Genomic DNA, 26,210 nt, shown 5'->3' on the forward strand with positions numbered 1-26,210 from the left:
GAGGCCACAAGGCTCAAGGAGTAGATGTTGCTGTGTGCCAGTGCTTTTGGTGACCAGTATCCACAATGAAAGAATTCCAAGTCACTCAGGTCACAGAAACATCCTATTTCTTAGAGTGGAGGTGTGTGTGTGTGTGGGGGGGGGAATTGGAGGGAGTTGCCTGAGGGAGAGGGAACCCAGTATTCCTGCCCACTGCATATGGCAACCTATGAGAAGAGGCAAGGCATATAAATTATATGCTCCCTGGCCTGGTATTCTTCACAATTATGACGCAGAGCTTAAGGAGGCAGTCATGTAGAAGAGCCCATCCTGTGATGAATACTGGATGGCCACACAGTCCTCAGAAGCATGAAATCTCTCCAACCCACCCAAGTTACTGATTTAGAGCCCAGACTCTGGATCCAAAAAGAGCTGAGACAGAGGCCCAGTTTTTAAGAAATTTGATTATTCAAATTTATTACCATCAAGAATTATGCAATGATGCTGTAGTTTTTCTTAACAAATAGAAAACAGACTGTGTACAACAGTGAACTCTACAGCACTAGCATCCACAAGGTAAAAATGAATGTTTCACCCAACATTTCCAACCCTGGATTGTTGATCTTGACTTAGCCGAGCTAGATTTCGGGACCTGGGCATCCTGTCCCTCAGCTAAAACAGCTATAAACCCTTTCCCGCCCCCACTTACCTATATCTAGATAGTCCTGCCTAGAGGAAGAGGCCCTCTCCCTGCCCCTCAGCAAGCCAAGATAATAAGATTATAGTACCATTGACAGAAATCCAGTAGTCTTGCCACATTGGTTTATGAGGGCATCTTGAAGAAGTGGAAAAGAGTAACTTTTTAAGGGGCTTTGAAAACAGCTGCAAACCAGGGAGAAAATCCATCTGGCCCCTGCTGAGGACAGACATGTGCTTCCAGGCCCACTGGCCTGGACCAGAAGGGCCAGCCATGCCTTGGCTTGGCCCTGAGGTGTGTGGGGCGTGGTCCATGCCCTAACTTGTGCCATTCGCATAGCCAGACGTCTGGAACCCCATGGTCTGCACTGGCCATTATGCAATGCAAGGGGACTGTGAGGCTCTACAGGCCCGGTGTGGGTCCCAGGTACATGTCGTCGCCTTCTTGGCCATCTGAAGTAGAGGCCAGGGATGACTCTCTTTTTTATTTTTTTTCTTTTGATTTTCACGTTTTTAAATTTTTTTTTTAAACCTTTGCAAACATGATGGTGATGAGGAACGCCTTGCCAGGCTCCTCCAGACATGTCTGTGGTTGTGGGCTGTTGTGAATGTTAAACACACACTGGAATAGATGGCTGGGGATGTGTGTTTCCTATCGCCTCCCCGCCTACCACTGTCTGTGGGGCCTAAAAAAAGGCTGTAAAGGAAAAACAAAACAAAGACCTTAAAAAAAAAAATTGTGTTTCCCTGCATTTGGCTGAAACAAGATCTCATCTGAAAGGCTAGAAGAGCAGCCCCACTGCCTCCAGTCCACAGCCTTGTCTCGCTCAGGCTAGAGGCCCCAGCTCCACGTGAGGAACGCACACTCTGTCCCTCAGCACTAAGCCATACAAAAAAAGGATCCAAAGTGAACTCAAAAAGAAAACAAAGTGAGCTCCAACCCCTAGTGGCCCGTTCTGCAATTAAGGTTTTACAAAAGGAAAACACAGGGAAGAGGCTAGACTCCCTATTCTACCCAAACTTAAAAAATAAAAAAGGAGGCTTTGCCCCACCCCCCCATCCCCACCCATGAGAAGCATGAGAAACTCGGAGCTGAACAGAGAGCTTGAAGCGGGCTCTATTTGGGCCTGGTGAACAGAGCCTGACTGCCAGTCCACTTACTCGCCCAGATGGTCTGGGCTCTCTGATTGGTGTGGCAATGTTCCCGATGCAGTGATCCCAGTGGGCTGTACTTCACTGGCAACAGCATCCGTGCAGGAGGGCTGGACAATGTTGGTATGGCTCAGAGGAGCTGGGTCCCCTCCAGAGCCCCCCAGTGGGGGCGGCGGAGGAGAGGGAGCAGTAGTTACGTTGCATAGTGGTCAAAGCTGCCGAGGTACTCCAGGGCTGCGCGGTAGCACAGCTGATACTGGTCCTGCAAGGGCAGGGAGGCTGGTCAATGAAGGCAGTGCCAATAGATATCCTAACCACAAAGCTGAGGGCACTCATGCTGGCCAGAGACTGAGCATCTGCTGGATGCAGATAGCATCTCCAGAAGGGGGAAAGAGCATCTGAAGGCTCATTGCTCCTCTCTCTCCCAGGTCCCTGTAACTACCTATAAACCATGTTCAGCTGCACCCCACAAGGACTGCTGTGCCCAATCCTATTACAAAACCAATCCACTAGTTTTCAGTCTTGAGCTACAGAATGAATACATCTTACTTGTCTCTACTGCACCTGAAGTAGGACAGACAGGCAATGCTAAATGCCTGTCACATAAACATATATGCCTAGAGATGTCTGTCTATAAGCACAGGCAGCTAGGGTTGCAAGGAGGGCTGCTGGTCCGCATACCTCTGTCTGCACCATTGCAGGACGCTGTGTGCGCAGGGTCTTCACGGTCTGGAACATGTCCACCACACCCTCATAGCGCATACGCTCCAGGACAATACTCAGAGTGATGAACACTCCGGTGCGGCCCACACCAGCACTGTTTAGGGAACAGCTGGGTCAGGAGGCTTGCTTGCTTGCTTGCTTCATGCAGCAGGTCTGCCAGGCCTTCAGGATGACCCTCCACCCCTAGCCCTTCATGGGAATAGCCCCACCTGCAGTGCACTGTAATGGGCCCATCCTGCCCAAACTGCTCCTTGGTCTTGTGCACCTGCCCAATGAAGTCGATGAAGCCCTCACCCGTCTTGGGTACTCCTTGCTCCGGCCAGTCTGTGAACTGGAACTGCCGGATTGTCCTTGACTGCCCATCCTGGGAGAGGTGGACAGGAAACAGTGAAGGTTTAGGGCCTTCAGCTGTAGCCCCTCTAGGCCAGAAGTACAGTAACACAGACATGTACCCACAAGACCATCCAGGAGATACGCCACAGCCTCAAACCCGTACCCCACCTTATATTCTGACAGATATCCTGTGGTCAGCCTCTGTCCCACATATGATCACATGCTGTGATGGACACACCTTTGTGCCAACAGGCATACTCTCAACACTTACCCGGGCATCTGTGACCTTGAACTCACGCAGGATATACTGGGGCATGTTGTATTCAGCCATTGGGTCAACGACAAAGTACTGGTAGCGAGCGGAGCGCTCTGCTGGCCAGTACTGGTGGCACTTCTCCTGTGAACAGAATGCCCAGCCCCCATGATCAGGTGGAGAGGACAGGTGAAGGTAGTGACAGGCTTCAGGACTCTGGGACAAGACTCCAGAAGTGGTGAAAAGGAGGGTCTGAGGCTAAGATAATGGTATGAAAGGAGAAAGGAGTAAAAGGGGCATGTTTCCCAAGGGTGGCTGGTGTTCTCCCAGGTATGGAAAGGGCACTAGAGGGAGGGGTGGGCTCACCCTGCCCATCTCCCGAAGTTTGGTCAGCATGACGATGATGGTGGAATTGTGCTCCCACAGCATGCGCCAGAAGTCCTCGGTGCTCTCTGCCAGAGGTCCTTGTGTAGCTATGTAGGCCTTCTGTTGTCTGGATGAAAATAAGACTGCATATACTGGAGGTGCTGCTGCCCCCACCTCCCAAGACTGCCTGGCCCCTCTCCTCCAGTATGTCCTCACTGTTTGTTCTACCCAGCCAGCCCCTCTGGTCTTTGGGCTGGCCCTGCTCTGCTACCATCCCACCAGCAAGGAGCAGGCCAAGGCATCATGGTGCAAGGACAAGCGCGCTGACCTATAGCCATCCAGGAAGCTGGCATTGATGTAATCAGAACCCTCCACGCCACGGATGGGCTGCAGACACACCCGGGTCAGTTCATAAGGCATGATGTTGACCAGGCGGTTCTTGAACTTGTTACAGGGCAGATTGGCACTAATGAAGCGAGATGTGTGGGCTTTGGAGCTGGCCAACAGCTGTTAAGAGGAAGGGTTTGGTTAGGCCTGGCCTCCTGTAAGGGGCCATCCCCCTGGCCCAGTCCAAGCCCCTGAGGTGAAGGAGGCACACCAAGCCCCACCTTGAACTCAAGTTCCATGGCAGTCACACTCTCCCCAGGAGGTACTTGGCCTAGCTTCTGGATGTGGGCATACAGGTTGCGGGCTGGCACTTCTGTGTGCCCACACGTGGCAGCCTCTAACAACGCCTCATGGATGAAAACATACTGGTCTTCTGTCTGCACCATGTAGTTCCTCTGTGATCGCATGCATGTCACATGGCCATAGATGTCTACTGTCTTCTCATGTTTCATCCTCTCCAGCATGGCGTCAATAACGATGAAGCAGCCTGTGCGGCCCACACCGGCACTGCAGGACATGGGCTTAGCTTGGGGCACTGCTCCCCACCTCCCACCCTACCCCATTTGACGGCACTGTGCCTCTCACCTGCAGTGCACCACCATGGGCCCTGCGTCCAGGGGATTGAACGCCTTGACCCGTCGTAGGAAGGCCAGGATTGGAGTTGGATACTCAGGAACCCCATGGTCTGGCCAGGCCATGAACTGGAACTGACGCAGCTCCCGCTTCTCACTGGAGCCACTCTGGACAGTAAAGTTGGGAGACAGGTCCTGACTAGGAGTCGGTATGCCATGACCCAGGGCAGAATGGACCCGTCACTGGGACCAGACCCTTCTCCCCCTACTCAGGACTCAGAGTCACCTGAGGCCCCCTGAAGGAGTTGTGGCATTTTTCCCATAACAGAGTCTGTCACACCACACTATCCTTTCACTTCCCAGGCCAGCACCCCCATTCCAGTCCACTGTCCTTACAAGGTTTAAGTGGAAGGCAAGTTTCATGGCACTTGGGGCCATCAATACCTTGTGGAGGGCAAAGGTACGCATGGTGTAGGTGGCCAGCTCCACTGTATCCAGTAGGGTCACCTGAATGAGGCCGTAGGTCTCAGTGCCACGGGCTGGCCAATACTGATCACACTTCACCTGCAGAGGGACAAACAGAATAGGGGGCAGAGGGTACATGACAATGATGGAGCATGCTCAAACACTGACAGGCAAGAGCAGAGTGTAAGATTCAGCCCATCTGGCTACCTGGTCTGGCTACCCCAAATTTTCAGATGCACGGTCTCTCGCCTTCACCAAGCTTCATTACTGTGTCACTAACTCTGCCCTCACTGGTGGAATGGGGCCATAATTGAAAATTATTTATTTAAGACCAGATCACACCAGGCACATTTTCTGCCAAATTTACCCATAACGTTTATGCCCCATTTTCAAGCTCTGTAAATTTTATGTTCCAGTCAGTGCTTTGCAGTGCAAAAGCAGATAACAGCAGCTCTTCTTCCTAATTAACTTAGGAGATGTGTTAATGCCTCAGGAATACTCTAGCATCTGGGGAACATGTGAACACCCCAGGAACATGCCAGCAACTGGGGAACACATTAGCATTCCAGAAAGTGATAGCATTTGGTGAAACACATTACCATCTCAGGAACCTAAGAGCATCTGGGGAACACACCATCTCCACTCCTCCCTCAAGCCCCCGGATACCCCAGTACTTTTGGAATATAACAATATCCCAGGAAAAGAATAGTACTTGGGGAATTCCTTGAGGAACTTCTGTCCACAGAACCAGAAGAGGGTGTCCAACACCACCTGATGACTGAGTTATTTCTCAGCCACGTCCTTGCAGGGCCCCTCAATCTCACCCGGGACTTCTCCTCCAGCCGTGTCATCATGACAACAGTGGCTGTGCGTTGTTCCCACACCATCCTCCAGAAATCACCCATGGTCTCAGGCAGTGGGCCCTGTGTGGCAATGTAGGCATTTTGCTTGCGATAGCCATCAATGTAGTTGGCATTGATGTAGTCACTCCCGGGGACCCCTGCAGAGGGAAAAGGACATGGACAGCATTAACCTAGGGCCCCCAGGCCCATCCTCTAGGCTTTTATGCACCCAAGAGTAGAGCATCTTCTACAATGAATTTTTACCCCAGTGAGAAAAGAGGAGGAAAACAGGGAAGTAGGAGATGGTGCTGTCCATGGCTCACCATCGATGGAGGTGAGGATGACTCGAGAGTGGTCATAGGCAATGACATTTGCATAACGATTCTTGGGCTTGTTCACCTCCAGGTTGGAATTCTCCCACGTGAACTGCTGTCCCGGGTCAATGGACTGTGGAAAGTAGAAGCAGGTGGGGTAAGGGACAAGACAAGAGACTGCCTCCTGGGACCCCAGCCTCTTGGGCTGTGCTCCTCCATCATCCCTCTGCAGGCCACATTACCCTCTATCCATGGTGCTGCTGAGATTGAACAGCCCCCCCCCCCCCCAGCCCCAAAGGCGATGGGTCTTCTATCTGGAATGTGACAGATAGCTCCTGTAACCAAGCACCAAATCCCCTCAAGTGATTAGAGTGGTATGGGATGGGGTGGGGCCAGGGAAAGGGCAGTGTACTCTCAGCTAATGAAACCAGCAGTAAGCAGATAGAGTCAGCTACTTGGGCCACGTTGGAAACTGATGAAGGCTCTGGACACTGTGCACCTTGGCAGCTCTGTTCCAACTATTTGTCTATTCCTTCTCCATCTGCTCCTCCGACCTGCCTTTCCTGCAGGTAGGACACAGGCTTCTTCTCACTTACAACTCTTCCCAGATGACCCTTACTGCTCACAGGATTTTTTTTTTTTTTTTTGTGATCATGGGGCTTGAACTCTGGGCCTGGGCACTGTCCCTCAGCTCTTCAGCTCAAGGTGAGCACTCTACCATTTGAGCCACAGCACCAATTCCAAGTTTCTGGTGGTTTATTGGAGATAAGAGTCTCACAGACTTTCCTGCCTGGGCTGGCTTTAAACTGTGATCCTCAGATCTCAGCCTCCTAAGTAGCTAGGATTACAGGTCTCAGCCACCAGTGCCTGGCTTCACAGGATTCTTATACCTGTCTGCTAGAGCTGTCATTTGAGTATCTGGCAGCTTCCTAGAGATTTCCACTAGGTGTTTTCACCTTCTGTCTCTCTCTCTCTCTTTTTTTTTTGCAAGTCTGGGGCTTAAACTCTGGGCTTGGGCGCTGTCCCTGAGCTTCTTACGCACAAGGCTAGTGCTCTACCACTCGAGCCACAGTACCACTTCTGGCTTTTTTGGGTAGTTTATCTAGTTTATGCGTATCTAGGATTATAGGCATGAGCCACTGGCAACCATCTCAATTTAATTTTAAAGTCAAGTTCATCAGGTTCCCCTCTGAACCTGGTTCTACTGCTAGGTCTTCTCAATAGAGGGCACAATCATCCATTTACTCTGAAGTCCAGGCCAGCAGCTGCAAGTCTACCTCAAAATCTCTGTATTTCTACCCATCGCTCACCATATCTAGTGTTCCTCTCCTTAACTCTCTTCAATCTGCCACGACTGCCCTTGGTCATTCCACCTAATTCAGGCTTGCATCGCCATTTCCCTGCCTCTTCTCTCTTGCCCTATTCCAATCTACTCTGGCCTATAGCCAGGACAATCCTTCGAAAATACAGATCTGAACGTCAAGTTTCTGCTTAAAAGCCTTAATGCTAATCATGGCCTCAAAGAACAGAAATGGTAAGAGCTAAGTGTTAGCAGTTGGCACTGTTAGAAGCACTCTCATGCATTTCTTCATCAATTTTCATGGGGTAGGTTCAGTTGTCATTGATGGACATAACCATAGTTCTCTGCATAACACACACACTTCCTATTTTGGCTCCAGCCTTGTTACTTCCATGGGATGGTGCCATTGCTTCCATGAGACCTCCATGATCACACCCACACTCAAGCTGCTTCAGTGCTCTCAGCCTCTTCCCTTTGCATGTTGGGAAAATTTAATATATATTTAAATATATCAGGGTAGATATTCAGTCACACATTCAACGCTGATTACCTGTCTGCCCATGTTTACCCACTGAGCTTCTGAAGACATTTGTTTTCATATCCTCAGAGCACTAACATTAACTGAGCTATGGGAACCTAGCTGAGGGAGAGCCCACAGCTGCCTTAAGTGGTCAGAGAAAGATGGTATTCTAAGGAAGAGGTATTGTAAGAAAAGCTTAGATCAGAGAGAAATGAGGGGAATCTGTGAGCAGAAACCCTTTGAGTCTAGACAATAGACAGAGCCTCATCAGAAAGGTAGGGATGGGACATGCCACAGGTTGAATAAGAATAAAAGACAAAGGAGGCCTTCTAGCCAGATAAAGAGTTGAAAACAGGGCTCAATTTATAAGCTTCATTACTACAGCAAGGTTATAGCTAAGCAGGTCCTATTGCCTCTACAGTAGCGGCAGAAGTTTGTGCAGCAAATATGCTCATTCCTATGTCCACCAAAGTTTAAGTTCCTCTTTGAAAACCTTGTTCACCAACTTTGCTATCTACTTGGTACATGGCCCTTCGAAGGGCTAAGAATATAAACTGCTAAGAGTGAACATCTGACCAGAAGGCCAGCAAAAACCTAGAAGAGTTGGTCTAACCTTTATTACTTCTCATGAACTTTCCTTCCTGGGCTGATTTTGCTGGGAACCCTCATATCCTGAAACCTGAGGCCCTGGCAAGTGGAAGTCAAGGCCTGAGTAGCAAGTCTCAAGTCTCATCAGTGAGCTGTGGTATCTGGAGTGAACGTGTGGGCACAGGTGGGTGGCAGCTAACAGTGTGCGAGCTGGGCTTCTACCATAACCACTGGGACAGCTCTTCTGGTGATGGTCACCACAGGAGGCTCAGTGACACCGTTACCTCAGGCACTGAGTGGATGGAGCCCACAAAAGTATAGGGCACTGGGTGTTAGGCAGACATGGGCTAGAATCCTGGCTCTATTATTTATCAGTTGTTTGACCCTCCCTCAGACCCACCCTCTGGTCTATAGAACGGGGCAGTAACAGTACCATTTCAATAGTCTGGGATGACAGAAAGAGAAGATGCCCAGTGCCTAGTTGTTGTGAAATAACCTCTGCTGACTATGGTTATTGATCTGTGTTGTATATAGTCTATGCTAGCCTCTAATAGCATCTGGCACATATCTGAGCATCTACCAAATTACCTTCTGAAGCACCTTTTAGCGGTTTACCAGAGGGTCCAGGCAGGCCCATGGCCAGGCCCAATACCTAGAACCATCAGTTCCCCCAGCTGAAACTTGGTGCTATTGACCCTCCTCATTGTACACCAAGAAAGTCTAGAACCCCAGTCCTAGCTGGGATCTGGGACAAGACAGGAACTGGTTATTGGCTAGGTCCAGGCCAATCACATCATGAGTGGGGACTGGGGATGTCTCACCTCATACTCCTGGGAGAACTTGAGGCCATCATTGGCTTTCAGGCGTTCAATGTTGTCTGCCAAGTCAGTGATAGGGATGGGTGGGTGGTCACGCATACCTGGGGGAGGTAGGGCATAGGAAAGTAGAATTAGCATGAGATTTGAGCAAGATGGCTGAGACAGCCCCAATGTATGTATGTGCAAATGTGACCATGGAGCACTCAGCACGGGTGGCATGGAGACAGCAGCACATGCAGCAACAAGGATGGCAGTACACATAGTGGCTGGGGCGTGGCAGATGTGTGTGCTGTCAGCACATGGGAGCATGTCTAGGTGACACACCGCTGAGTGAGGGCAACAGGGTTCAGCCTGGCAGGTCTGCTCAAGAGGATTAAGAAGCTTCTTCCCTCCCAGGCTGGGGCTGGAAGCCCAGGTCATCACAGCTGAAAGGATGGAAGCTGGATTTCCACCACATCTGCCCAGAGATGGCCTTCCTGCCCCTCACTGGCATCAGTTACCAGGGGAGACTTGGTGATATTGCCTTCCCAGGCACTGATTATGTTGATGAAATGGCCACTAAGTATAGAGACAATGACAGTGTGACTCAGAGATACACAGAGAGAGAAGCAAATGAAGAGGAAGACTGGAGAAAGACAGCCAAGAAGACAGGAGGCAGACAAGTGTCAGACTGAGACTAGAGGTGGCAGAGGCAAGGAGGCAAAGAGACAGATAGGGCCAGTGGGAAAGAAAAGAGATTGGAGGAAAAGTAGGCAGAAGAGAGGAGTAAAGAGAGGAGGAGACAGTCAGGAGAGAGGAAAGAAGAGATGAAGGTGGGGAAAAGCAAAGAAGGAAGTGAGAAGCAGAAGGGAAATGGGATGAGAGGAGTAGAAAAAGACATGGAAGCCAAAGTTTCCCCAAACATGGGAACTTTGAAAACTAACTTGAGATATTCGGGCAACTGGGGGCACTGGAACCTGTAGAGAAAACAAACCAGAAAAACAATAGGGGTAGAGAAGAGAGTTGGGTTGCCTTTTTTGGTCACTTGGATATGAGATCAGGCAGTGGAGGGCCTGGGGGTCTGGGAGGAGGATGGGGCAGTGAGGGATGAGGAACTGACCCACCACAGGTCTCCTTGTTACCCAGCAGCAGACTGATTTCCCACCTCCAGAGTGAGTGCTCCCAAACACAGACCTGGGTGGCCTCTTGGGGCTCTTTGTATGACCAAATGTGAAGTCCAAAATAAGCTCTTGTTCCTTCTGGAGCTATCAAAATTTGGCCTTGGATATTTTTAGATGACTTTCATATTGAAAATTAGGGAAGGGCTGGGAATGTGGCTTAGTGGTAGAGTTCTTGACTCGCATTCATGAAGCCCTGAGTTCAACTCCTCAGTACCACATAAACAGCAGTGTCTCAAATGGTAGAGCGCTAGCCTTGAGCTGAAGAGCTGAGGGACAGCACCCAGACTCCAGAGTTCAAACCCCATGACCAAAATAAATAAATAAATAAATAAATAAATAAAATTAAGAGAAATCTTTTTTTCCTTTCTTTCTTTTTTTTTTTTGTCAGTTGTGGGGCCTGAACTCTGGGTGCTGTCCCTCAGCTCTTCAGCTCAAGGTTAGAGCTCTACTTCTTGAGCCACAGTACCACTTCTGGCTTTTTCTGCTTATGTGGTATTGAGGAATTGAACCCAGGACCTCATGCATGCAAGGCAAGCGCTCTACCACTGAGCCAACTTCCCAACCCCGATAATTTTTTTTTCATTCCCTAACCCTCTCTCATCTCTTTCTAAGTACTTACCCAATGCCTGCACATTTCCCCATCCCCTGCAAGTTCTCACGAGCCAGAGACACTGGTTCTTCTCTACTCTAGGTCACTTGGTCCCCAATCCCTTGTATAGCTCTTCCCAGCTCTAGCTTCACAGACACCTGTTTGCCCTGTATCAATGTCTGCCTTACAGGTCTTAATCCATCCTTCATTTTTTTGTTTGTTTGTTTTTGGGTTCAGTCGTGGGGCCTGAACTCTGGGCCTGGGCACTGTCCCTCAGCTCTTCAGCTCAAGGCTAGCGCTCTACCACTTGAGCCACAGCGCCACTTCCGGCTTTTTTTCCCCTGCTTATGTGGTGTTGAGGAATAGAACCCAGGGCCTCATGCATGCAAGGCAAGTGCTCTACCACTGAGCCACCTTCCCAGCCCTTCATTAACACTGCACACCACCTTCCTCCCTGGGCTTCCTTCTTGCTCTGGCCTTGAGAGAATGCATCTCCTTTAGATTTTTTTTTTTTTTTTTTGTCAGTTGTGTGCTTGAACTCTGGGCCTGGGCGCGGCCCCTCAGCTTGTTAGCTCAAGGCTAGCACTCTACCACTTGAGCCACAGAGCCACTTCTGGTTTTCTAGTGGTTAATTGGAAATAAGAGTCTCACGGAGGCCAGGAGCTGGTGGCTCACACCTGTAATCTTAGCTACTCAGGAGGCTGAGATCTGAGGATTGCGGTTCAAAGCCAGCCTGGACAGGAAAGTCTGTGAGACTTTTTTTTTTGTTGGTAGTGGATCTTGAACTGTGGACCTGGGAGGTGTCAGCTCTTCAGCTCAAGGCTAGCACTTTACCACTTGAGTCACAGCACCACTTCCAGCTTTTTCTGTTAAATGTGGTGCTGAGGATCGAACCCAGGGCCTCATGCATGCGAGGTAAGCACTCTACCACTGAGCCACCTTCCCAGCCCCCATGAGAATATGATTAAAAAAAAAAAAGTCTCATCGGTGTTCCTGCCCTGGCTGGCTTTGAACCGTGATCCTCGATCTCAGCCTCCTGAGTAGCTAGGATTACAGGCGTGAACCACTGGCACCTGGCTCTAACAATGTAACTGCTCATCAACTAAAGGTTGCCTAAATGAACCAGTTTTTACCATCTATAGGTTGGCAAACTTTTCCTATGGAAGGCCAAAAAGCAAATAAGATTTTGCAGTCATCAGCTATCTCTTCCATCCTTCATAGTGTAGTATCCTCAGTAATAAGTGAGCAAAACCTTATTTCTGAAACATAGTGGGAACGTATTTGGCATTAGCCATAGTGTGCCAGTCTCTACTTTAAATGGTTCTATCTCCTAGCCTTGAAGTCTTCCAGCTGAGGGCCCAGACATTTGGGAATAGAGACATTGCTCCTACTGTGCCCTGTGTGATTTCTGACTCATAGGAACTGTAAAAGAGAATACATAATTGTTGTTTTAAGCCACTAAGTGTGAGATAATTTGATATGCAGTAATAACTAGCTCATACAAATACAAGCCTTCTGTGTGTGCTCATTAGTTCATTCATTTGTTCCACTGCTGTGTGTTCATTTCACAAGCATTCAACAAGAACCCACTGCAGGTTAAATACAAGGATGAGGATGAACACGAGAGTTACTTCTGCCACAGAGCTCTGAGATTATCATTAAGGTAATGTAGCCCTCTGTTAGTGTCAAAATGCAAATAGAGGTTCCAGGAGCCAAGAAAGCCTCCAAACCCTGAATGGGGGTCTCTTTCTGGGAGGTGAGCTTTTAGCTGTTCACTAGACTGTAGAGAAGAAATCGCTAGACAAGACATGAATGGGGCTGAGGAGGAAGGACAGGTACTAAACCTTGAGCTTGGGTCCCTGTCCTTGCATGATAAACCTTGAGCCAGCTTCCAGTAAGGGTCAAGTGTGGATGTCTTACTGCTAACATGGCCCTCTTTTGCATGGAGGGGCAGAACATGGGTACACAGACTGGCCACCACATGGCAGGAATATGGGCTCTGGTGGGCTCCTTGTATCTTATATCCAGAGTCTCTGGAGATGCACAGGGGCTAATAAGAAGCTCTGTGGCCCTTGAGAGGTTCCCAGGTTCCATCCATTTGTTGGATATGGGGCTACTCAGTCATACTAGTCCAAAGAAAAGGACGAAAAGGAAGAAGGGCTGCAAGAAATGGGGCATGAACCCAAAGTCCTTTAGTGGAGAGTCCAGGGACCTGTGACACAGTCTGCAGGTCCGTGTGGTCTGAGCAGTGGGGCAAACAAGCCGCAAGAGCCACCCTACCTGGGGTCTGGTAGTTGAGCCTCCGCATCTCCACTGGGTCAGAAGAGTGGGCCAGCAGGGAGTCTTTCAGTCCAATGGACTGCTCATCCTTTGATGATGGGGAGTGAGTCCTTTTCCTAAAGATGCAGCGGAGCGGGAGGTTGATGAGAACCCGAAGTTCAAGCTCAGAGCAGCCCCATGTGCCCTATGACCCCACCCCATCCTGGGGTCTCTGAGCACAGAGGAGCCAGGGGCAGAGCAGCTTCAACATGAAAGAACACAGGAGTGTGGTAGACAGCAGGAGTGTGGAGTATACGGAAGGGCAAGCAGCAAGAAAGGGACACACAGGCTGGTGGTTCCTTTGGACAGAGAGCAGGTCACTGCTGGGCAGTGGCTGCTGTCCCCAAGACTGCCAAACCTGAGGCAGCAGAAGGCACCAGGAAGAAACATGCAATGACACATATAATATGCAAACACCACAGAGAACTGGGCCCCAGCTGTCTGGCCTTCATGGTATCTGTGTAAATTCCCAGAGCAGCAGGGGAGGGACAAGAAAAGTATCACCTTATCTGGGCAAAGTCTTCTCTCACTGGCCTCAGCCTTCCCATCCATAAAGACAGGGTCAGAGACAGACTACAGGGTCCAGCTACTGAGCAATACCCAGAGTCCACTTTCAGGTTGTATACTATATTGTCAAGGAGGAACTCACGAGTGTGCTTGTGTATACATAAAGACACTATTCCCTGCTGCTCTGTAGAGTGGAACAAGATCATCTTTTGGGGCATGATAACTTTCTAGACAATGGGGAGCCTGAGGAGAGTTCTGGAGAAGTCTGTAGACTTGGGAAACAATGAAGGCTGCATCGTGCATGAGCTCCAGAGGAACCTCCTCTATGGAGGAAATGCAGTTGAATAGGCAAAAGAGCGACAAAACCTGCCCCTCATGCCAGTGTGGACTCATCCCAAACCAGGAAGCCAGCTGTGCTGACCAGACACCACTTGCTGCTGAAAGCCAGTAGGCAAGAGGTTTCTGGTCAAAGCACCATCCCTCCCTGCTGGCCCATATGCACAGGAATAAGAAGAAAGAAATATGTGTGAAGAGAGAAGGAATAACTCCTACCTTTCTTGTTTACTAGGTCCCGAAAGACAGGCAAGGACAGAAGAAAGGAATGGTCATTGTTTCTGCCAAACACTCAACTCTCACATGATGGAGACAATGCGGGACCCTCATAAGGCACCCACATGACGCAGGGAGAAGGGTTCACCCCTGCACAGACACCAGGATCCAGGTGAGGGTGAGAAGGCTACTCAGTACTACTCAGTACTACCCACAAGTCTAACCACCCTGGGATGGCAAGAACTTGTCAGGAAGAAGCACAGGGCCCAGGCAAGGTCAGGGGGACAATGGGGCACAGGAGAATGGCACTCCTAAGGAGATACATCTGACACATAGACCAGGACACATGCATGGGACAGATACCCTCCCTCTGGGCATGCTTATGTGCTCTGTGTTCGGGGACAGGAGGCTCACCACGCTCAGCCACAGCTCCTGTCTAATGGGGCATTCTATAGGAGATACGGGCTGTGTCTGGGAGGGGCTGGGGACCAAAGAAAGCCTCCTGGACACCAGAGGCTACAAGTGAGTTACAAAGGATATGGAGATAACTGCCAGGCAGTATAGAAGAGAGCTGCAAAGCAGAGGAGGGTCCAGCCTCCATAGGTCTGGGAACCATTCACTGTGACCATATTAAGGATGTTGTCAGAGACAAGGTTAGCCAGGCATTCAACTTCCAGACTAAAGGGATTGGAAGCCACCAGCCTGTTTCAAATCAAGGGTTATAAAGTTAAATCTCTGGAAACACCTTGAAGGCCAGCAGGAGAGCTGACAGGAAAGGGAGACCTCAGGGTCAGGTGCTGTGACTACTCAAAAGAAGACCAACTGTTAAAGACACAGAGGTGTGACAGCTGGGAATGCGTTGGGTACAATAGGCTTTCAGTAAATGTCTGCTAACTGAATATTAGTGTGGATTTCTCCAGGACCATGTAGGAGAGGAAGCTGGAGAACCACCGAGGAATCATGTTTAAAGCTAGAAACCAGCAGCCAGTGGCATCTGGAAACTAAAATGGAAACACACATACACTCATATTCATAGAAACAGAGACAATGTTCATGGAAAGCCCTGGCCCTCTTCCTATCCAGGCTGACACATACAAATACTGCTTCTGCCCATTCTGGCTTCCCACTGTGCCCAGGGGCCAGGGACCCACATTAGAATGAAAACATTCGCTTCATATGTACCATATTAGAGAGGGCCTGAGAGGCCAGGGGCAGGTGCTGTCCCCCAAAACCCTGAGCATAGCATTTACCTTTTAAACAAGAGGATGGCAATGACAATGAGAATGATGAGGATGACTGCCAGGACAGGGCCCGTCACCCACAGCATCTCAGGCTCCTCCTGCTGCTGGGCTGGTGTCACCTGGACCACGATCTCATCCGAGTAGGGGCTGGAGGCATAGCGTTTCTGTGGTCCAGAGGAGGAATAGCAAAGGCCGTAAGTTTAATGAGCCCTCCAACTTCTGCCCATCAAGCCTAGAGAGGGGCTCTGGGATTGGGACTTAGGCTGGCCCAGACCTGATCTGATGATCAGGACTGGGTGTCTAGAGACAAATTATATCTGGCTTTCGGGGCCTTGGTCAAATGTCTTGGGATACCTAATACAGATCTTTTTTTTTTTTTTTTTTTTTTTTTGGGTCAGTGGGCCTGAACTCTGGGCCTGGGCACTGTCCCTCAGCTCTTCACCTCATGGCTAGTGCTCTACCACTTGAGCCACAGCGCCACTTCCGGCTTTTTTTTCCTGCTTATGTGGTGCTGAGAAATTGAACCCAAGGCCTCATGCATGCATGCAGGCCACCTTCCCAGCCCACCTAATACAGATCTTAAGGGCTGCTCTAGGCTAGGGATTTAAATGTCTCAGGGCTAATATAGACCTAGGGATGGGGAGCTTCTCAGTAAGTAAGACTGGCCTAGTCTTGGATTAGATCTAGGGTGTCAGGATACTGAGAGTCAAGCTGGCTCAGGCAGACCTGGTCCACAGGTTCCTTTAGGGAGGCAAGAACAAAGCACTGGTAACTCAGGTCTGGAGACAGCGGCCGGTTGTAGAAGCCCTGGTAGTTCTTCTTGTCTCCCAGGGTGAAGGTCTCAGGGAGCACATCCACCTGAGCTGCCACATATGGCTTCAGCCGCTCTGTTTGTCGCCTCCGCCGATGTCCCTCTCCACCTTGTTCAATGGCCTCTAGAAGCTGCCAGAGCAAAGTCACAGAGGGCCTTGAAGCTGCGGCCTGGCACATCAGCTTCTAAGCCTAAGGCTCAATTTCTTTTCTTTCTTTTTTTTTTTTGGCTAGTCCTGGGGCTTGAACTCAGGGCCTGGGCACAGTGCCTAAGCGTCTTTTGCTCAAGACCAGCACTCTACCACGTGTGAGGCTCAATTTCTGTAAGGAACTCAAGCCTGTTCTGCCCACAGCCTTTATAGGATAATACAGGTAGTGTAACATGAGTCCAACCACCAGGCCATGAGAAAAGGCCTTATATAATGTCATGGCCTTATATAATCTCATCTCAACTAGACAGTTTCCATTCAGGCTGTCAGGAAAAGATAGAGGACTTCATGTATTCAAGAGAACTCAGGCTTATGGCTCACTCCAGACCCTCTATGGCCTTGACATCCACAGGCCTCTCCCATGGGCCTCTAGAACTGTGGAGCCATTTTCCCATCCCAGGAGATTCTCGCTAAACACTTCTCAACACTTCCAGAGAGTCCCATCAGAGTGTCCCTCTCCAGGAAGGGGTGGACTCCAAGCCAGAGAAGCCAGGATAATGACTTTAACCTACTGGCATAACCCTCAAGGAAAGGTGACCACTGCTAACTACAATTGGAGCCATCTGTGCTGCTCCCCTGCCTCCAGGTACCTCATCTAGCTCCAGTTCCTCAGGTGTGTTCCATCTTGGGGTGAGCATGTTCCCACCCACACGATCAATGGGCACCACCACGATGTAGAACCACCTGGACAGACAGAACAGCAATTAGGGTTGTCACCTCTAGTAGCCTGCAACCGTGTCCCATCGGCTGGCCCCCAACCTTCATATGCACACCTGACCAGCGATGGGTCCTGAACTTGGGGCATGGAGAGAGCAAAGCGACCATCTTCTATATAGGCAGAGGCAGGCAGTGGTTTGTGTGGCAGGAGGTCAGGGGCTGTACGGATGGACACGAGGTGTTGCAGTCCCCCTGCGCTGCTGCCACGGTTCATCAACACAAAGGAATACTCTGTATTGGGCTGCAGGTCTGCAATCAATTTCCTCATCGAGTGTCCATCCACCTCAACACTCTGACCGTTGTACAGAATCTGCAGGGGGAACAGAGCCATGGCAGTGCCTTTGGATGAGGATTCCCACTATGTGCCAGCAGGGCACTGTGCCTGTGCAACCAGGACACAGTTTACTGACACGTGATATGTGGGTTAGGACTGGAATGACAGCATACACTAAGTCTGTGTGTATGCTGGCTGGGCTGGCTGTGTCCATCACCTACCTTGAAGGGTACAGGAGACTTGTAGGAGTCAGGGACCTCCCAGCTGAGCAGCACAGATGTCTTCATCGCAGCTTCCACACGAAAGTTCTTGGCAAACACTGTAGAGGATAAGGAAGGAGTTAGCTTTGGCTGGCTAACTGGGCCACAGGATGATACTGGTCAGGGCAAGGAGGGGCCAGGGGGTTAGGAATGGCTGTACTCCTACTCCTAGCCAGCTTCAACTCCAGCCCACTCCCAGACTAAGCTCTTCCACAGTGAGCACCAAATAGGGCAGCAGCTGCCACAGCACCTATCATCAGAAACTCTAGAAGAGGGTGGGCAAATGCTTGATTTTGAGCTTACAGACATCATGTCACAGGGGCCAAAGGTCAATAGGTTGTGGTCATGAGAAGCATGTGTCCACATATCAGTGTATGTTTACTAGAGGTGTATAGGTCACAGTATCAAGGTTAGTGCCACACACCAGAGGTCAGTGGGTTGTACACCAGAGTGTGTGCAGTGGTGCAGTTAGAAATCAGAAGGTCAAGGTCAAGGTTATGAGATTGGAAGGTCACACAGTAGAAATCAGTAGGTCAAGGACAGCAGAGGTTGGGGCCATACCCCAAAACACGGTGCCTGTTTGCTAGAGGTTAGTGGTAATGGTCATGAAAGATTGAAAGGTCACACAGCAGAGGCTGGTGGATCATAGTTGCCAGAGGTCAGTGAGTCAAGGAGAGCAGAGGTCCCCAGGCGCAGCCACACTTGGGCAGGCAGTGCCATGATTGCCAGCACACACCTTGCTCCACAGGCATGGTCCGGGACTGGATGCTGGGGCTGAGTGGGCCAGAGCCTTTGTTGGTACGTGCGCGGACTTTGATGTCGTAAGTGGTATCCGGCTTGAGACCCGCGAGTGTAAGACGAGTATCAGTGGTGATATTCTGCAGCTCCTGTTGGCTGTTGATGTCACGGTATACCACAGTGTAGTTGGTGATGCGCCCGTTCCTTTCTGCCAGCACTGGTGGGTCCCAGGCCAGTTCCGTAGTAGATGTGGTGAGTCCTGTCACTCGTAGGTTTTGGGGGAATCCACTGGGTGCATCCTCAGGGGTCATGATCTCTTTTTCATACTCCTCACCTGGGCCAGCTCGGTTCTTGGCAGCAAGCCAGAAGATGTAGGTGGCCCCTTTGTGCAGTCCAGTGACTGTAAAGTGCTGGTCATCCTTGCCAAAATCTATGATGGTGGGCTGTGCCTCATCAGCCCGGCGGTACTGCAGCCGGTAGCCTAGCAGTTCACCAGGCAGCTCCTTGGGTGGGTGCCACTGAAGCAGCGCGGTGTTCATGGCTGTAGTGCTGACCATCATGGTGGGCCGCCCTGGGACTAAATAACCACGCACTGGGCTCTGGCACTGCCCTCCCCATTGCCAACCCTTGGTTCTGTCCCTGACCCCACCCTACACTTACCTGCCCCTGTTGTTGTAACAATCTTGGGCTTGCTTCGGGCACCATCTCCCTTGGTGGTGTAGGCAGCTACAGTAATGGAGTAGGTAGTCTCTGGGGTGAGTCCACTGATGGTGGTTTCCTGAGGAGGAAGGAGAAGCAGTCCCTCTCACTGTGTGCAGGAAGAAGCCAAACTGTCAGCCACCATAGTCCCCTGCCCCCAGGCTCATAGGGAAAGGGGTTTTAGAAAATGGGTTATACAATGCCTGACTCTGTTGCGACAGCCAGGTGGGATATGGGCTGGGAGGAGCCTGCTCATTGCAGGAGCCCTATGCCCACGGCAAACAGCTCATTCTCCTTTCAGATAAAAACAAAGGGCCACACTGTTTCCTTCACCCCATTGTGCTATGAATGGCACTTCATAAGGCCCTTCCACATACACACACAGAGGAAACTGAGCCTCACACGCACTGGATACCTTGCATGCCTATTGGCACGCAAACACTGAGACCTTAGCTCCTCCTACATTAGCAGATATAGGACTATTTATAGACACTAAAGCAAACACACACAAGGGAAAAATAAGGCTTCATACTACAGGGTAGGGTAACGCCCACTGAGGTTAGTGCCTCTGTAATATCTATGCCCTGCAAAAACCTCCTGAAACCAGGGAATATATGAGGAGACCAAGGAAGCTCCCCATACCTATTCCCACTGATGCCTGAGAAATTACCCAGGGCATTCCTTTGCTTGGTGGATCCCCCACACCAATCTCCAGCAAAGGCACAGTTTCTAGACATGCGGAAAACACCACAGGAGATCAAGCCACGCCATACAGAGAGAAGAGTAGGAAGAAGGGAGGGGACCACCGTGCAGTGGGATCAGGGCTGCCACCACCAACCCTGGCATCCCTCCAGCTCTGAGCCTCAGGTGGAAGCTCCATCCTGTCCTAGCTGGAGGGTCTCTCAGGGCTGGGGCTTTAGCAGTACCAGTTTTGGGTCCTGGCTCCCTAGATGTTCTCCCAGCCTGGGCCTTGAGCAGGTTAATTTTTCACTCTAAGGATCAATAAGGTCTAATGATCAGGATTGGATTGAACTCCATCCCAGTCTGAACGAAGCAGGGGCCAGGTCCTGGTCGATCATGAACACTGGCCTCAATTGCTGCTCAACAGGCAAGAAGTAAGGATTAGAGGAAACGCCAATCATTGCTCAGCCTGGTGCTTGTGTCTAAATGCCAATTTTCTCTGGATGTGGCTGGTGCCCTGTGGATCTTGGCAGCACAGGCTGGGAGAGGGGGAGTGTCCCATGAGCCCAGCCTGACCCAGTCTTGCCGGTGATTGCACACCTGTTACTTACATAGTCCTCGGACTCCTCTGGCTGCCACTGACCGCGAGAGAGGGAAAGAAAGGGAGACAGGATGGTGAAAGGTGCTGGAGGGGACCTGGTCCAGGGGACCTGGAGGAAACCTGGCTGATGGAAGACTTGGGCCTCTACAATGCCCACAGCGGTAATAGCCCAGCATCACTTTGCCATTCAAAAATTTGAGTTCCAGCATCACTCAGTAAAAGCTGTGTATTCCAGGGCCAAGGAAGGGAGACCTGGAAGGAAGCCTGTCTGAAGGGAGAGGGCAGATTGAAACCAAGGGATAGAGAATTCTAGGTGGAGGTGGTTTGAGAGAGAAGATACTAGATGTGGAGTGGAAGCTCAGAGTTGGGAAGGTAACACATGAGGGGCATTCATATACTCTGTTCACCTGGGTCAGTAGTCCTATCCTTGCCTTAGTATGATTATTCAGTGTATCCATCTACTCACAAAAAGCTGTATGCTAGTGACTCATGTTTGTAATCCTAGCTATTCAGGAGGCTGAGATCTGAGGATTATGGTTTAAACCAGCCAGGGCAGGAAAGTTCATGCAACACTTATTGCCAATTATCCACTAAAAATCCAGAAGTAGAGCTGTAGCTCTAGTGTTAAGAATGCCAGCCTTGAGCAAAAAAGCTAAGGAACAGCACCCAGTCTGAGTTTAAGCCCCAGTGCCAGCACACATACACAAAAAGACAGGGTCTGGGAAGTTGGCTCAGTGGCAGAGTGATTGCCTTGCATGTATGAGGCCCTATGTTCAATTTCCTCAGCATCACATAAGCAGAGAAAAGCTGGAAGTGGTGTTGTGGTTCAAGTGGTAGGACACTAGCCTTGAGCTGAGGAGCTGAGGGACAGCGCCCAGGAACAGAGTTCAGCCCTCAATACCAACCAAAAAAAAAAAAAAAGAAGAAGAAGAAGGACCCCTAGGCCTAAGGAATGTCCCTGGTTTCCTCCTGTGGGTGTCTGAGAATTAAATTAGACACGCCAGTTTCATAGCTGAGAGTAGGAAACTCTTTAGGCCACTAGTGTGCATAGGTGTACAAGTTGGGTAGGTAATGGGACTGAGGTCTCCAACCTGAGGCATGGTAAAGTAAAGCACAGAAACATAACCCATGACATTGTCTAGGATAAAAGTGCTTTAAGAGTCCTGACCATTCTCAAAGTGCTGGTCTGGCCTCTCTGCCAGGGTGGCTCAAGTTCCCTTTGTCTGGCAAACTCTTGTCAGTCTTTTTTTTTTTTTTTTTGGTCGGTCGTGGGGCTTGAACTCTGGGCTTGGGCGCTGTCCCTCAGCTCTTCAGCTCAAGGCGAGCGCTCTACCACTTGAGCTACAGCGCCACTTCTGGTTTTTCTGGTGGTTTATTGGAGATAGGAGTCTCACGGTCTCTCCTGCCCGGGCTGGCTTTGAACCTCGATCCTCAGATCTCAGCCTCCTGAGTAGCTAGGATTACAGGCGTGAGCCACCAGCGCCCGGCTACTCTTGTCAGTCTTTGGAACAGAATAGGGAAAGATGCTAGACAAGTCTCTAACAGCTGTTGTCACTTTACAGGATGAAGCTAGGCCCAGCTGGTTAGTTTTTCTTGCTTTAGGGGAATTATGGACTGTCCAAGCCAGGTATAGGCATGGAGTTATCACATAGTATCTCTCCTGCATCAGATGCAGAGCAAGAGAGAAGGAAAAAAGAACAAAATGAATAAACAAGGAGTAATAGGGAGGGACAAGGAAGGGGTTGGAGGAGTGTTAAGGGAAGGAAAGGAGAGAGAAGAGTGAGAATATGTTGAACTAGATAAAACCAGAGCAGTGGGGAAGAAAAAGGCAGACTGAGTGTAAAGGACAAAAGGAGATGGAACCATGAGCCTCACAACCAGGCTGAAAAGGAGACAGGTCTAGTTGTAGGGAGGTCTAGGTGTGGGGAGCACATGCTATGTGGTTCTTACTGAACTGATGAGGGCCCTGGTGTAGCAGATGATATGGTAAGTGGAGAAAGACAGGTTGTGGTGCTCTTGGGAGGGAAGTGAAGTAGTCAGGCTGGAGTCTGGATTCTATCTGGTTTCCTCCTGCTCAAAGCACAGGATGCTTTGCCAAGGGTCCACAAGGGCAGGTGTTCTGTTTTCAGTGGCCTACCTGGAGCCTGGGTTCAGGTATACTTCCCCTTAAGGACATAAGGCAAAGAGGGTAGCGTCCCTGATCCTCTGCCCTAGCTACCTTTTCAAAATGCTTGGGATCAGAAGGGAAGACTCAAAGTGGTTTTGCTGGAAGCTCAGTGGCCACAATTGTGGCTCTGGTCCCCTAGAATGGGAGGGGCTGGAGGAAGACATTCTTAGGATGTTCTAGGTAGGTGTGGCCACTGAGGCTTTATGAGGAACCTTCAACCTGTTCCAGGAATGCAGGCAGATAGATAAGCATGCCCTCTACTGCCACCCTTGGTCCTTCAACCCAGGGCAGGCTCATGAGGAAGAGGGCACCCTCTGGGCAGAAAGAAATTTTGCTTTAGAAGGCAGGAATGTTAGCTTCTGCAGCCAGAGGCACAAAGTTCCTGTCTATGTGACTAAGCCTACCCCTCAGCACAGCCAATATAACATGGAATTTATGTTTATACTCCTGGCTCCCAGGGAGAGGTGAGAAGCTAGATAGGAAGGAAATCTAGCATCCTCCCACTGGGACTGGCTGGCTCAGTGCTAGCCCAAGGACCCCCAGGCCCTGATTCTAGATGGGTAAATCTTGAGAGCATGAAGTGAGGTGTTTTCATGCTTGAGTAGATTATTTTGAGAGGGCTCTCAAGTGAAAGTGCAGCCATTTTTCATGGGTCCAGAGACTTGGCCTCCTATCCAAGTTCTGCCACCCACATGCTGGGTTATTCTGGTTACTTGCATGACCTCTCAGTGGTCTATGTTCTCATATGAATAGTACACCAGGCCTCAGAATACCCCAGGGATCTCATGGGAAGTTGGCTCCTCCAGTTGGCTGACAGCACTTGAGATAAACATCAGGGACTGGGCCCTCCTCCTGGAGCTTTGCCATGGCCACTGGCCTTCAGCCAGAGGGTGGGGAAAGAGCCACAAGTCCTTGTCTGACTTAGGCAGTGGCCAAGAGGGAATGCTTAGCACAGCACTGCCTGGGAAGAAAGCACAGTTCAAAGACCCAGACCAACCACTGCCGCAAATGTGCTTCCTACAAACCATAAAGCCAGACCTGGCAGTGTATAGTGGGGACCTGGGGGGTGAGAGGAAGAGGGGGGATGTCTGACATCTCCTCAGTGTGAATACTGGTAGCTAAGTCAGAGATACCCACCAGGCTAGGACTGGCAGGGCCTGAGCTGGCCCAGGCTGGACAGCTCCAAGAAAAGTATCTCTGGAACCTCATCTCATCTCATTGTTTCCTCATCTCCATGCTACCCACCCCTGGACACAGCAAGCCACCTCTAGGGTAATGACCATACATGTCAGTTGTAGCCCCCAAGGGCAGGAAACAATGCACAATGGTCTTTTTTCACCATTCCAACCACCACCATGCAATGGCGCACCTGAGCCTCAGCCAACATGACGTCCTGGATGACAGGAGGGCCTCGGGGCTCGCCATTCTCTAGTCGTACATAGGTGACCTGGTAGCCACGGATCTGGCCATGTTGCTTACTGGGAACAGGTAGCTTCCAGGAGACATGCACAGCAGTGGAGTTTAGCGGCTCTACCTCCACCTTCCGCGGTGGCCCACTGGGCACTGAGAGTCAAGTAGAGAAGGAAGTCAGGCTTGGTGGTATTGACCCTGGCTCAGGTGGGCACAGCGAACTCCAGTGCCTCCACATCCTATACTCCTAGGAAAAGCCCTAATGTAGTTTCCATGGGCTGGCTGTTCTAGTGATGAACCCTCTGCCTGTCATGGGGAAGAGGTCCCTCTGGCAGGACCACCTCCTTCCACCACCCTGGTAGAAGGGCAGACATGGGGAATAGATGAAGTACTAAGCCTTCAACCAACCAAAGTCAATACAACTTTTCATGGGTACCCATACCTTGTCAATATCCATCCAAGTTGTAGTCCTATTGACTCTATTTATTAGTCTTTTGCACTTCTCTTCCCAATCTTAATCTCCCAAATCTTATGGAGGGCTGCTTTTCCTGCCTTTTTTTTTTTTTTTTTGTCAGTCATAGGGCTTGAACTCAGGGCCTAGGCACTGTTCCTGGGCTTCTTTTGCTCAAGGCTAGTACTCTACCACTTTGAGCCACAGCTCTACTTCTGTTTTTCTGATGGTTAGATGTAAGTCTCTTGGACTCTCCCGACTGGGCCAGCTTGAAACTGAGATCCTCAGATCTCAGCTACCTGAGTAGCTAGGCTTATAGGCATCAGCCACCTGTGCCCAGCCTATTCTAGTCATTTAAGGCTTTAGCTGCTTCAAAGACTATTCGAAAAATGGAACTTGGGCCCAGGCTGCCTTAGCTATAGCTCCCCAATTTGGACCATTAGGTCAGAACTGGACTTAAAGCCTGGGCTGGTGGAGGAAAGGTCCTGGATGTCTAGTTCCTAGGCAGTGTGCCTCCCCTTCCACCCCCCGCTTGTGCCAAGGCTGCCTACCGTCTTCATCGGTGCGCACCAGCACTGGGCTGCTCTCAGGGCCAGGGCCCACATCTGTGTGTGCGCGTACCCACACCCGGTACTCCGTCCACTTCTCCAGGCCCACCAGGTCCCAGCTGGAATGCTCGCGGCTGATGCCATCCACCACATGCCGCCCGCGGTCCTCGCCGTCCACTGCCTCATAGGCCACGGAGTACTGGGTGATAACGCCGTTGCGGCTGGCTGCCGGGGGCGGGACCCAACTTACCCGGATGGTGGTAGAGCCCACGCTCACACATGTCACCTTCTGGGGAGGGGCGGAGGGGGCTAGGGAAGACAAATGGAGGGGAAGCAGGCAAATGGAGGGTGGGAATCATGGACATGGCAACTGAGTCACAAGGGACTAGAAACTCACCCAGGCAGGCTACCCCACGTGCTGCAATGGCCATCCAGGGTCCCTCTAGGCAGATTGCCACTGGAACAGCCTGACTCCTTCTGAACTACAGGCTCTTCCAACACACACACACACACACACACACACACACACACACACACACACACCACACACACACACACACCTGATAGTATCTCCTCCAGATGTATGCCATCTTGCACAAAACGTACATAGTATCAAATACATATCACAGCATGGAGAATATAATTCTTCTCTTCTGAGGACAAGTGGTCCAAAAGGCTCTTTGGATGTAAGGCTGCTTTAACCTGTGCCTGTCTGTGAGCCTGAGCTCAGGCAACTGAGGAAATAGAAGGCTAGACACAAAGGTAGCCATTTATCCCTCAGGTTTGGAGAAAAAGTACCCAACAGAAGTGCTCCCAACTCAACAGGTCTCTTGAGGGATCAGGAGGCGGTGTCTTCTGTGTCCAACATTCCCAAACACTCTGCACACTGAAAATATCACTGCCAAAGCAAATGCATCCTCACTATCTCAAGTTCTGTCACTACCTTAGCCCAGGTGACTTCAGCAGCTCTAA

The 26,210-nt window shown here is 50.4% G+C and overlaps 1 protein-coding gene across 14 annotated transcripts in view; it reads right to left on the reverse strand.

Annotated features, from left to right (window-relative positions):
- Positions 1-428: 428 nt before the first annotated feature.
- The window catches only part of LOC138823651 (receptor-type tyrosine-protein phosphatase F), a 91,464-nt gene continuing 65,682 nt past the window's right edge, over positions 429-26,210 (reverse strand). For 4 of the 14 annotated variants that reach the window (XM_070017107.1, XM_070017108.1, XM_070017105.1 and 1 more), the window contains 24 exons: positions 25,242-25,547; positions 24,199-24,392; positions 20,673-20,699; positions 19,342-19,459; positions 18,680-19,258; positions 17,905-18,002; positions 17,466-17,719; positions 17,283-17,376; positions 16,400-16,615; positions 15,683-15,837; positions 13,338-13,453; positions 10,232-10,264; positions 9,312-9,409; positions 6,092-6,215; positions 5,751-5,926; positions 4,906-5,025; positions 4,475-4,629; positions 4,111-4,396; positions 3,831-4,009; positions 3,503-3,629; positions 3,155-3,280; positions 2,760-2,914; positions 2,509-2,644; positions 429-2,089 (listed from right to left, as the gene is read on the reverse strand). In XM_070017107.1, coding sequence (XP_069873208.1) covers positions 2,021-2,089; positions 2,509-2,644; positions 2,760-2,914; positions 3,155-3,280; positions 3,503-3,629; positions 3,831-4,009; positions 4,111-4,396; positions 4,475-4,629; positions 4,906-5,025; positions 5,751-5,926; positions 6,092-6,215; positions 9,312-9,409; positions 10,232-10,264; positions 13,338-13,453; positions 15,683-15,837; positions 16,400-16,615; positions 17,283-17,376; positions 17,466-17,719; positions 17,905-18,002; positions 18,680-19,258; positions 19,342-19,459; positions 20,673-20,699; positions 24,199-24,392; positions 25,242-25,547 — 3,941 coding nt within the window. In that variant the 3' untranslated portion in view covers positions 429-2,020. The remainder of the gene's footprint in view (positions 2,090-2,508; positions 2,645-2,759; positions 2,915-3,154; positions 3,281-3,502; positions 3,630-3,830; positions 4,010-4,110; positions 4,397-4,474; positions 4,630-4,905; positions 5,026-5,750; positions 5,927-6,091; positions 6,216-9,311; positions 9,410-10,231; positions 10,265-13,337; positions 13,454-15,682; positions 15,838-16,399; positions 16,616-17,282; positions 17,377-17,465; positions 17,720-17,904; positions 18,003-18,679; positions 19,259-19,341; positions 19,460-20,672; positions 20,700-24,198; positions 24,393-25,241; positions 25,548-26,210) is intronic. The other 10 variants (XM_070017109.1, XM_070017111.1, XM_070017113.1 and 7 more) reach the window with 7 other exon arrangements.

This window comes from Dipodomys merriami, unplaced genomic scaffold (genome assembly GCF_024711535.1).
Source record: "Dipodomys merriami isolate MVZ:Mamm:240054 unplaced genomic scaffold, mDipMer1.0.p SCAF_121, whole genome shotgun sequence".
Lineage (NCBI taxonomy): Eukaryota > Metazoa > Chordata > Mammalia > Rodentia > Heteromyidae > Dipodomys > Dipodomys merriami.